The sequence below is a fragment of the Mytilus edulis genome, chromosome 11 (genome assembly GCF_963676685.1).
Source record: "Mytilus edulis chromosome 11, xbMytEdul2.2, whole genome shotgun sequence".
Lineage (NCBI taxonomy): Eukaryota > Metazoa > Mollusca > Bivalvia > Mytilida > Mytilidae > Mytilus > Mytilus edulis.
Window position 1 is genome coordinate 20,083,002 of NC_092354.1, and position 13,709 is coordinate 20,096,710.

General features: G+C 32.4%; 1 protein-coding gene across 1 annotated transcript in view; it reads right to left on the reverse strand.

Annotated features, from left to right (window-relative positions):
• Positions 1–667: 667 nt before the first annotated feature.
• LOC139495292 (uncharacterized) overlaps positions 668–13,709 on the reverse strand; it is a 184,583-nt gene continuing 171,541 nt past the window's right edge. The window contains exons 5-10 of the mRNA XM_071283598.1: positions 10,000–10,314; positions 8,174–8,479; positions 7,079–7,299; positions 6,163–6,259; positions 4,541–4,624; positions 668–3,140 (exon numbers count right to left, since the gene is read on the reverse strand). Of these exons, the coding sequence (XP_071139699.1) occupies positions 754–3,140; positions 4,541–4,624; positions 6,163–6,259; positions 7,079–7,299; positions 8,174–8,479; positions 10,000–10,314 (3,410 nt within the window). The 3' untranslated portion in view covers positions 668–753. The remainder of the gene's footprint in view (positions 3,141–4,540; positions 4,625–6,162; positions 6,260–7,078; positions 7,300–8,173; positions 8,480–9,999; positions 10,315–13,709) is intronic.

The following is a 13,709-nucleotide window of genomic DNA, read 5'->3' on the forward strand; positions in this document are numbered from 1 at the left end:
TTCTATTCAATGCATTCTTTAACGGTTTAAGATATATTTATTTGAATTCTTGAATGGTTTTTACTGCACATCACACTTAAATATATCTCTTATATTCCTGGTGATGAAATCAAGACAAAAGAAATGTGACTTAAGAAAACACAGAAGAAACTAAAACAAATTAGTAATAATATACATCGTGTAGTTACAAAATGATATTAAGCAGTACTTTTCATGACCATCAACATGATTGTTTTTCACATATCAACATTAAGAATTTATTTTACGTTCCTGGTGGACAATCGAAATATCCATGTAAAGTAAAGCTAAAATGCATGAGTTTTGTAACCATGATAGTTTTTTAAGATATTAGTAATTGGGCAGACAGAAGTAAACATCAAACAGGTAAAGGAATAATGAAATGAATAGAGAAAGAAGTATTTGAATAAAAAAATAAGATATATTAAACAGAAAAAGACGAAATGGTATGAAAAGTAGAAGATATAAAACAAAGACAAACTTTATCAGATGAAATGCAATAAACAAAAAGAACCCAACCCCAATATATTTAAAAAAAAAAAGTCAATTCTCACATAGACCATCATTAGGCTTCCTCTCTAAAAGTTATCTTAATGTATCAGTATTCCTTGCTGACTTGCTTTGTTTTATTGTTGTTCAGAGGACCATTAATGTCAAAAAATCAACATTATGATTCTTCTCTTATAGAATACCAATTTTTTCTATATCTAATAGTAACCACACTATATCAGTATGTCATTCCCGACTTGCTATGTACACCAGACTCCGGCCTTCATTGTCACAAAGATCAACGTTAGGATTCCTTTCTAACAACAACTTTACTATTTCAGTATGTCCATATTTACTTGCCTGTTTGAGTGGACTCCACCCATCATTGTCACATAGATCAACGTTAGAATTCTTCTCTAACAACAACTTTACTATATCAGTATGACCTTTCTGACTTGCTCTGTACAGTGGACTCTGGCCTTCATTGTCACAAAGATCAACGTTAGGATTTCTCTCTAACAAAACCTTTACTATTTCAGTATGTCCATTCTGACTTGCCACGTACAGTGGACTCCAGCCATCTTCGTCACATAGATCAATGTTAGGATTTCTCTCTAACAACAACTTTACTATTTCAGTATGTCCATTCTGACTTGCCACGTACAGTGGACTCCAGCTATCTTCGTCACATAGATCAATGTTAGGATTTCTCTGTAACAAGAACTTTACTATATCAATATGTCCATTTTGACTTGCCATAAACAGAGGACTACAGCCGTTATTGTCACGTAGATCAATGTTAGGATTCCTCTCTAACAACAACTTGACTATATCAGTATGACCTTCCTGACTTGCTCTGTACAGAGGACCCTGGCCTTCATTGTCACAAAGATCAACGTTAGGATTCCTCGCTAACAACAACTTAACTATTTCAGTATATCCATTCTTACTTGCCTGTCTCAGTGGACTCCAGCCATCTTCGTCACATAGATCAATGTTAGGATTTCTCTCTAACAACAACTTTACTATTTCAGTATGTCCATTCTGACTTGCCACGTACAGTGGACTGCAACCATTTTTGTCACAAAGATCAATGTTAGGATTCCTCTCTAATAACAACTTTACTATTTCAGTATGGCCTTGTTGACTTGGCCAGTACAAAGGACTGCAGCCATTATTTTGACAAAGATCAATGTTAGGATTTTTCTCGAACAGCAACCTAACTATATCAGTATGTCCTTCCTGACTGGCCATTATCAGTCCAGTAACCCCATCGTCTCGACATTGATCCACATCCACATTATTTTGTAACATCCACTGTGTCATATCAGTATAACCATGATAACAAGCTCTTATCAGTGGGGTATCACCTGATCCATTGTACTCTTTTAATAACACTGTATCATTGTCCCTGGCTAAATTTTCTTGTTGTGATTTGTCAAGTTTTATTAAGTGCTGTAATAGTTGTTGTCTAAATAATGGTATTTCCATATTATTATTTTCGAATATAACTCTCACTTTCCCTGCTGACCAGTCCTTTATAAATCTTTCTAAATATAATTCAAAATAATCATCTGGTATTTCAATAATGAAGTCTATGTTACTGTTCTTTTCATCTGGTGATTGTCTCCAAACAAAACGTTCATGTACTAAATCACTATCACCATGGTCTATTAAACATTCAATCATTTTTTTACCAAAGTAATGAGCAAGGAAATCAAACAATTTATCATGTACAGTTCTATATATACCATCCTTCTTATGTACAAATGTACCTTCTAGAGTATGAAGGGCCTCTTTGAGTTTTGCCTTGGAAGTACCTCTGTTTAATCCACAAGCATCACATGTAGCTTTGATAAGATGTCGTTGCTCACGTGTTACTGTACCCTGGATCCATTTGTCTTTCAGCTGATTATTAAAGAGAACTAATAAAACTAGACTGCATATTTTATAGTTTCCCTCATCTCCATGCCTACTCAAAAAGTCTAGTTCATTTTGATAGACGAAAAAAGGATTTTTGAAAAATTCCTTAACATCTCCATGTTTTTTCCTAAGATATAAAGAGCACAAAAGTGGAAAGAATTCACTATTTTTTGATAATTCATCAAAGTTTTCCAAGCTTGAATCAATATACATACTTGCCATAATATTTTTTTCTTCAGCTGTAAGGCATAACTTATCTGACATTAAATTACATTCACAGGATTTAAAAGGTTCTAATATATTAAACTTATCATCTTTATAAACTTGTAACCTACACGATACAATAATCTTACAACATGTGTCAGCAATAATTGTTTTAATCACAGGTAACGTTTGTTGCCAGTTTTCAATTTGCTGTTGGTTAGCAGTAAAATTTCCACAAATATCATCTACTATGAAGACTGTCTGTTTACCAGGTTTATAATAATCTCTGATATTATCTGGTTTTCTCACTGGTATTATTCTGTACCCTTCCTTTTGTAAAACTAGTGCTGTGTGTCTTGCAATAAAAGATTTGCCAACTCCTGATGGTGCAGTTAAAGTCAAACAACTGTTGTCCTGTAAACACTCAAAGACGTGCTCACTTGCTCTTGTAGTCACAAACATCTTATCCTTTATTTCCCATTCTTTTATTTCTTTTTCTATTTGGTCTGAAACATATTATAAAGTAGTTTTTTAGATATAAAAAAATAACAATTTGCATGATTTTTTTTATCATTTACAACAGGCATTCAGAGGTTGATTGAGTATATCGTGTACTGTGGTTCCATTTATTTTCATGGGTATCGTTTTTCGTGCTGGAAACTTTTAATAGAGCAGGGAAACAAACGAGCCATCTATCTGGTAAATGACGTCATACAGGCGTGCGCGGAAATGAATCCAGAAATGACGTAATGTCGTAAGTAATACAAATAATGAAAACATGTTTGGCCTAACCAACGGTTTATTTTTGGCATACTTTGATGACTACATGCAACTATGCATGTCTATGTCCAATAGCACTACGATGTTAGAATTTAATCAAAGACGAATGTGTCCATGGGACACACATACCCTGCTTGTAAATATACGGCATATTCAGCAATAGTTCCAATAACGGACACAATTCCAATGAAAAGTGGAACCTAACTCGTGAACAGTAAAAATAACACTCCTCAAATTCGGACTTGTTATGCAGTTTGTGATAGTAACGTGAATAAGCATTGTATATAATCAGAATAACATTTGGGCGAGGCAAAATAAAGTAAAAGTGCAGAAACGGCAAATTTAACATGTTTTCATTTATTAAGGAATAGAATACGAGAACGCTGAACGTAACGTACGAGATCTTGATATATGAAAGTTTTACAGTTTATACAATTCAACTTTTTACTGGCCTTTTACATGTTTTATGATACAGCGGAATACCTCTGTTGCTTTTATTTTCTAATAAGTATTCACCTTTTTAAGTCTTTTGTCCTATTTTCCACTGATTTGGATGTTTTTATTCTTGTGGTTTGTTTTGAACAAACTAATTCAAAGTTCGAAATAATGAAACACAAAAAAAGTGGTCCTTTCTCTAAGACGAGTTAGTGTGTAAATATACAACTGGTTGACTACAGCACTGTATGATACAATTTTGTTCAGACTCAAATATGACAGGGTCAACTATATGTAATTTTCAGTAGCTCAGATACGGTATTTACAAGTACTACATGACGGTCTTGAAGTCTGGATTCTAGGTACTGACGTTGTTATCATCTTATTAACCTGTTATAGTCTTCTTTTAGTTGTCTTTGTTAATATTACTTTTACTGTTTAGCCTATTTTGTGTAATATCCATCCGACAGGTATTATTCCTTCGTTTGAATTGTTTGACATTTTGATTTTGCCATTTGACAGACTCTTTGTTTTGAATGTTCCTCTTTGAAATCAGTATTTTTGGTATTTTACTTTTTCAATTAGAGTTTCGGTTCTGTTTGAGCTGCCAGTGGTTTGAAAGCAGAATAGTTTACTACAGACTTTTGTTGTCAAGATATAAAGTTGCAAAGCATTTGAACTAATAATATACCTCTAATATTCTTTGGTATAACTTCGTCCTGCTCAGTTTCCATTTTCAATACTTTCTCTTTAAGATCGGAATGTTCTTCTTTTTCTGAAATTTTAACAGATTTTTTTCCTGAGATCTATTACCATGATTTCACTAAGAAAACGCACTAACGAACGTGTATACTTAAATTATCACGTAAGACACATATATTCAAAAACTAGAAGATACACCCTACCTCAAATCAATTTAAAATTGGCCTCGAAATGACAACTGCAGATAATTCAATTAAGAACAATTAAGGGCGGCTGGAGGAGAGAGTGATGTAACAACAAAACAAACTTCAAATATCGGTTGATAAAAGTATGGACATGAATAAAATAAAACAACTAAATAAAATTGTCCCGCCAAAACATGTGACAGCAGCTGCACCTTGAGTTCATGATGTATTCTTATTGTGCTCATTAAAGTAGTTGCCGAATAAAACGGAATATTTGAAAGCATTAAAGCAGATATAAAAAAAATCATGAATAAAGATTCCGTTAGGTATATGAATATAATGTCATATATATCTGTTAAAAATTCCCAGAAAATCTGGAATGACAATTCAGAATATTTTCAAAATCAAAAGCAAGATTATATTCACTAATCCCAATAACATTTTAAATTTGTAGAAGTTTGGTCCAAGCAAATAAAGCCAGTGCATAACATTTAAAAATGTTTTTTTATTTATCCATTTTATTTGACGGTCAAATTCCTATAGCCTTGGAATGATAAATTGTAAATCTTGTTACAGAAAGTTTTGAGCAAATCAATTCAGGCATATTGATGTTAGTGCAAAATATAAAAAAATCTCTTGATTCATCCGGTTGAAGTCCCGTAGCCTGTGACTAATTACCATTGTGTTAGATACTCAACAGGTGCTTTCTTTTACCATTTCAATTGTTGTGTTAAAATTACATGAGCATCGGAAAATCAAATGTTACATTTAGCTATAGTACAAGGTTTCCAGAGATGCCATTTACAGTGACACATACTTGTACATCTATTCTACATCGGCTAAAAGATAAGGAGGAGGGTTAAGGTTTCACAAAACATGTTTAACCCCGCTGCATTTTTGTGCCTGTACCAAGTCAGAAGACTCCGGTCTTTGTATGTCTTGTATTTTTCTTTTTTTTAAATTCTAGTTCATTTATATGTTAAGGAGTTTAGTGTGACTAGTATATGTAATGGGATTGGGGCCAGTTGAAGCAAAATTACGGTTGCAGGATTTTTGCACTTGTTGATGACCCATTGGTGGCCTTGGGCTGTTTTCTACTATTTGGTCAGAGCTACAGATGTCATAAATCCTGTCATTCTTCATTTTCAATAGCCAATGATTAATTAATAAGCATTATTATTTCGTTTTTTACGTTGACATGAGTAAACTTACGGATGCCACTCTTGAAGTAGAATCAGGGCATTTGATAAAGTTAACCTAGATTTTATAGGGATACATGTTGCTTAGTCTTTAATTTTAAGTGTGTGTTTTGTGAATGTACCCATAAGTTATGGGCCATAACAATACTTTTTTTTCACTATGCCTATATGAGAAAGCCAGATATTTGTTTTCTTCACATATTTATACTACATGTCAATAAGGCTACCTTTTAAATCACAAAGAACCTTTCTAACTTGTTTCTGCAGTCCAACATTCCATGTTATATCTACAGGATCATCATCTTCACCTAGTCTGACCATTATCTGTTCACAAATCAAACAAATGGTTACATTGATAATTGAAAAACAAAATATATTTCTAATTTAAGTATGACAACACGACGGGTGCCAAATGTGGAGCAATATCTGTTTTTAACCTTCTAGAGCATCTTCAATCATTCTATATTGTTGTGGCTATCGTATTGCTCAGTCTTTACATGTGTTGTACTGTATTGTGTAAACTATCGTTTGGTTTTTCCTCTGTCAATGTCATGGCGTTGTCAGTATTTTCCATTTATATAGCTTCCTCAACAAATGTACAAGGCAATGTAATGTTGATTAATATGTTTTTTATAAACCTTTGTTCATCTTAGGTGATACCAGATAAAAATGATATACAGTGTCTATTTGACATCACAAGTCTTTTTTTTTTATTCCGATCACTTGTACATAATAACAGATTTCTTTTCATTCTCAGTTTTTTAACAATACAAATATTACCTCATAATAAGAAATAGCTGTATTGTTTAAAAGGGGAGAATAGTTTTCAAAAGCATGTAAAAAAAGTGCATTTCTGGATGAGCTCTCTCAAAGATATGTCAAAAACAATAAAACAATTTTTTTTTAAACATTTCACCGACAACCTCTGCTACCAGAAAATCAAATTATAGGCAAAACAAAACTATATTGTGCAGTAAGATAATGCATACATCAGGGTCAACCCTTTTTTAATGATATATTAATTAAACCTTGTATAATGGTTATTGTTCAATCGGTTGTTGACAAGAAACAATAAACGAAAATAGAATCAATAGAATATCCTTCTTAAGACTTGTACTGTGTAAATTTAAGAAAATAACTTACTTTTTTAACTGTTTGAACAAATTGTTTATATTGGTGCGAATTCATCAGTTTCATTTTAAGCATCTGTTTATACAAAGACTGTAATCTATATAAGTCTGCTGATAAACTGGTATCATGGCTTTCTAGTTCTGTCTTTGATATCTGTACACATTTTACCATAGATACTAATGAAACCATTGCATGGAACCCTAGTTTGTTTGTAAGTGTAGGTATTATGACACCTGTAAGGTAAACATCTGTTCGTTTAAAAAAAAATCTTTAGTTGGACATTTCATTTACATTTCATTAAAACCTGTGATGTGTATTCATATTTAAATGTGTTGGATTGTTTGATGAACGGTTTGTTGTTCAACCCAACTTTCAGTACTATGTTATATTAGCGACGGTCGAGTATATGAGAAGAAAGCCAGAACGCCTAGAAGGAATCATCGACCTGGGGTAGGAAAAATGATAATATTAGTTTAGAGCATTGGTGTCAAACACACATGCATCACAAATAATTCGAAATCACAACCTCAGTGTTGACAAGACAGTGGTACAGTAGAACCTTAATTTAGACAACAACGAATTGATGCCTTTTAATGTGTTGGATGTTTATATTGTAGAATAAGATATATTCTATTTATGACGACGAACGAAACTTGTTTAGCAGAAATATTTAATCCTTCTGTTCCCCAAACTGCCTTGATAATCATGGTCATTGCAGTAAACTGTACCTATCTAGTCTTGAATTTATAGTGCCATTACCCATCTTAATAACTATATGTTCAATAATTATATTTACCTGACTTCTGTAATTTTTGTCTATTTAATTACATTTGAATTGTCACTTTTTTTTCAAGATGTCAAATATGTTTTGTTTAGCATACATCTCCATAAAATTGTTTCTCATTTTCTCGTGTCATGGTCTTTTACACCATTTTAGTACTGTAGTGTGATGATTACACTTTATAAGGAGGCCGCATGGCGATCTATACGTTTATTGTTAGTGCCAACTCATTTGGTCTCTGATGGGACTTTGTATCATTAGCAATCATACTTTATGTGTATGTTGAGCAAATTGTAATTCAAAATTTGTTTAGAACATTACTTGACCTGTTTGAAGTGACTTTAATTCATCTGATTTTACTTCCGTTGATTCTAAGTCTGTTGCCAGTCTTGTATTCGTAGGATCCTCCTTGAGTGCCTCAAGAAAAAACTGATAATCTTGTTCACTTCTGACATGATCTATCAGTTTTCTATTCATTTTGACCTGTACTCCACTATAAACTATTTCTGACCGGTCATCAGGATCTAACACTCCCTTTGATATTAATGAATCTAAGATACATTCTGTATTGGACAAATTCTGAGTCAGATTGTGGTAGTTCTTTTGTAACCTGACTGCATGGAACCCTGTAACTAAATCAAAGAAAATCAATGTACTGTGTTATCACGCTAAATTTTGCCTTTTTTTTAGTAAATTTAAATGGCTTATAAACACTAACAAGAAATTGCACGCGAATTAGAATTTTATTATAAAATTAAAGTAAAATAACAAAAAAATTAAATTCGAAAGCTTCAACACATCAAGCAAATTAAAAAAAAAATGTCACATACCAGACTTCTTTCAGGCATGTATTTCTCAAAGACAATTGTAGTTCAAACCTGGTGCTGTAGCTAACTCTTACTTACACGAAATTCACTTGCATTGACAACAATATATGAACAAAACAAACGTAATTAATAGATATAAAAGTAAAACAAGGGGTAAATCAATCCATATTGTGTTATGTGTCAATTAATACAAAAAGGAACAAATGTGTTAACAACAGGGAAAATAATACAAATATATAGAGAAAGCACCAAAACATAACTGAAAGGCAATAATACAAAATATGACCATAGCACAATCACACAATAACTGGAGGTAGAAGTTCCGAGACACGTCAAAATTACACTACCAAAAAAGGAATAAATAGTTTAAATGAGTGTTGATATACCATTAAAATTGAAAACACAAGATGATGAACTACGTCAGTTCCTAAACTATGTGCAGTTTGTATCGAATGTTTATGATCAAGGTATAAGTATCTTCCAATGATATTTTAAAAAGGGTCCAGACGTTCTTTGACAATAGAACCATGTCTAACTATGGAACGCCACACCGAACATCAAGCTACCCTTAATGATATGGTTATTGTTATCATCAGACAGCTGAAGCGTTGGAACATCAAGCTATAATGGGCTCCAAAATGAGTAGGTTAGTGTAAAACCATTTAAACGGGAAAAGTAACGGTCTTATATATATATATAAAACGAGAAACGAGAAACACTTATGAACCACATCAACAAACGACGACCACTCAATATCAGATTCCTGACGTATGAAAGGTTCAAACAAATCCTGCAGGTTTAAACATTTAAGAATACATCGGGAAAAAAAATCAATGGTTTTCTTGAAATTTTTCTATATCAAAAAAATAAAGTGTTAATGTTATTTACCATCTCGCATTGAAACTTTTTTAATTCATTTTGTGATTTCACATATATTTAATAACTACACAATGTTTTAATTCAAGTGATGTCCGATTCCTATGAATTTAGAAGACGTTTCGAAAGGAATCATTTATGAAAGCGTAGTTTTGACATCTGTATAGCAATTTTAAATTACTGCAAGTCAACAAGTCTTAGTAACAAAAGAGAGTATATTTAGTTTTTTTTTCTGTGCACACAAACGTATACACTAGCAGGTTAAGTACTTTGATCTTTCTATTCATAACTGTGAGTATGTTTTCTTTGAGTGATATTTTCATAGTATGTTCCTTTATTAACAAGTCTCGGTCCCAGTCTCACCCTACCCCTCCCCCTTTCCAAAAAATAAATAAATACAACTTTCGCATTGGCATTAAAAGCTATCAACATGTAGACAAAGAACTCACTACATGATTTAACTTTCGGCTGAGAGGCAACTTTATGATGGGAATAAAGTTGACCTTCCATACATTCTATCAAGTCTTTAGAACAAGTCGTAGACTCCTTAAGAACTTCTAATAACACACTGTAGGAATCTTCTTGTCTTAGAATTAGTAAGTCCAAAATGCATTTGTTGCGGTCAGACTGTCTTGGATGGTGTTCTATTTCTGCTCTGTCTTCTTTCCGTAAGATACATCTGGAAATCAGTCGATCAAGGACTTCATTATCTAAAATGGTATCTTGTATTATCTGATCATAGACATGATATAATCTGTGATGAACTGGAAAAGAAATAAAACAGGGTGTTACCAGGTATGTAAGATAGTTTTGTGTTGTCCTGTATTACATCACCATTATAAGCTGAATGGTGTATATCAGCAGTTAAATTCTTTCAAACTACGAGTTATTAATAAATATTTCTCTAATTCTTTTATATTTTATCACTGTCTGCATCCATAGTATAAATACATTCAATCAACGTATGGTTGTCTGTGATTTCAGATGATGATTTGATGATTCAAGGGTCAAAACCTGTGTCAGCTCACTAGACGAATCTAATTAACAAACAGGTGTTAGTGAAATTGACAAAGTTGCTTGTGTACAATTTGGAGTTAAGTGTGGCGTTCATTATTACTGAACTTATACATATATTTGTTTAAGGGCCAGCTTAAGAACGCCTCATGGTGCGGGAATTTCCGGCTGCATTGAAGACCTGTTGGTGACCTTCTGCTGCTATCTGATCCATGGTTGGGTTGTTGTCTCTTTGACACGTTCCCCATTTTCATTCTCTATTTTATCTTCGTGGAATGTGGAAGGCGACCGAAAGAGATTTTCGTTTAACAAGAAATGGAACATAAAATGTTAATCATTATAGAAACAGATTCTTACATAACTACACGTGGATTATTGAATGAATCAAATCTTGAAAGTTAAATTATAAATTTTAAAAACCTCGAAGAGGCTCCTACTTCAAAATTGATAATTTAACTATCTTGATTGGACAAATCCAATTTTCATCTTGTATCAATGTAAACATTTTATATAAGTTTTCCTCAAAACACGAAAATTGGTACCAACGAAAATAAATGAATCCACAGTACAGTCTCGTTTCAAAATATAAACACGATGTTAAAACAATGTAAATGTTCCGGACCATATGAGTATTTAGACCATACGCGTATGGTCATGACCATATGGGTTTATACTCATATGGTCCGACCATACGCGTATGGTCGGGGTAATTAACACTCTGTTACAGTTTAATTATAATACTTCTAAACTCTTCATATGGTTTGACCGTTCATTCAAAATACGCTATCATATAGGTAATTCTATCATTATATTATAATAAAAAGATAAGCTAAATAAAAATAAGAAGTTTCACATAGTTAATTTTACTTAATTGTCAAATTTAGTGTAAACACATTTTATACCGATGGTCATTACCGATTAGTTATTACGAGTAATTGGCAATATGTCGACTAAAAATTAAATTCCAAACAATTCTTAATGAACTGTTACATAAGAAGTCATTGGAAAGTAGCATACTATTAGTTTATTTAAGTTGTGTTGTGAAGATGGTGTATTGCAGTCATTTTACGATATTTGAGATCTAGAGCTTCTTAAAAACACCATAGACATCGGAATTGCTAAAGAACTTGGTATCACAGAACGCAGCTGCAAAAAGGCTTGTTTTTCACTCGCAAACAAAATGTGTAAATGAAAAAGATCGTGCACAAATTTCTTGCAAATGCAAAAAAGCTATGATCCCGTGTGGAAGTGAATGTCATCCAAACCTATATGCACGAATGTAACTAGCGATGAAAACTAACTATGGCATCAATACTTTTTTTACGTAGTTTTTTGGATTATAAAATTAAAAAAAATTGTCATGTTTTAAACCATCACTGTTTTTTTAGATAAAGTTTTTGTATTATTGAAACGTTTAAAAATAATGTAATTTGAAAAAATACATACACCTATATGGTTCAAATACTCATATGGTCCGGCCCGTTAATAACCAAACGAGTATTATACTCATATGGTCCGACCATACGCGTACGGTCGGACCATACGCGTATGGTCGGACCATATGAGTATACGCATACGGTCATGACCATACGCGTATGGTCCAAATACTCATATGGTCCGGAACATAAACACAAAGCCAAAGACAAAAAACGCATTAAGAACATAATTTCAACAAGTTAGATTAAACATTGTGATGTTTAAGAAGTAAAAAATGTAAATACATAAATATAATACGGGTATATAGTTTAAATATGATGTCGAAACGATAATAATCAAAGTAGTGATGTTTGCAATGTTAACAACGTAAACACAAAGATTCAGTTTACAAAATTAACGCAACGTCGACACGATATAATTGCAATGCTGACAATGTTAACGATGTTAAAACAATTTAAATTACTAACATAGAATTATAAACATGGTTTATACGAGGTACTGTCAACATATAACAGACGACAATATATTTTCCACACCACTGTGTTGACGATGCAACAACAAAGGAATACATGCGGTAATCAATTTAAACAATGCAGACACGCTTTTTCCAAAGATCTCTACGATATAAACGACGTAAACGATGTAAACACGAAGGTTATGAGTTGGTATACAATATATGATGATGACTCGCTATCGTAATGTGTACTAGCTAACATTGTACACACATTGCATAGGTAAGATACAATGGAAACACTATAATAAAACGAAACAGTAGACATCGCGATGATGACAATATCATTAGAGCATTGTGTCATATACATACTTCATTATATTGTCTATATTTTCAGAAATTCAACCTAGAGAGGTGATTAAGGAATCATAATGACTCCTGCCTGTAGAAACTGAGAGTAATATTGTAGCCAAAGTTGAAAGGCTGTAAGTTTATACGTTTAACATTATTTTGTATATTTTCAGATATTCTGTGTTGTCAGTGACTGAAATTGTATACGAGTTAGATGAAAACAGTGGAGTGCAATTTGGAACTGAATGTTTGCCCTTTCTTTATTTTAATTAACGCCATGTTTTCGTTCGAATGCTAATATTTAGACGAACAACACAAATCACAAGTATTTATTTTAATTTTGAAAGAAATAGGAACGCATTATCAAGGAGGATATATACGATTTCATAATTTTAATGTTAAAAGTTTGGTGGTACAACCTATTACTTTATCATTTTAGTTAATTTTAAAGAGGTTTTGTTCATATATTATACTAACAATCTAGATTTTGGAATATTCTCTTTTTAATAAGCGAGTACCATAACTGTGAGGCGCTAAAGTGAAAAAGAACCCAACAATATTTGCATAATTTTCGTTTCATATCTGTTTATTTTCCAATGTTTTCCCAATAATATGATTCATAATTCACAGTTGATCTCAATCAGATTAAAATCAACTCAAATTTCAAATTCAATTTAGAGAAGATTTTAAAAGTTTTCAATTTATTCGTACAATATAAGAACTAGATATGAGCGTCTATATTTGCTTTGGTGTATAGTTTCATCATTGGCAATTATCAACCATCTTCTTATTCTTAAAGGAAATGTTTTAGGTGGACAGCCGTGGTGTAGCAGTAAGCACATCGGGGTAATAACAATCCACTATAAATAAATATGTTTATACTAAGGTACATTTACTTACGTAATA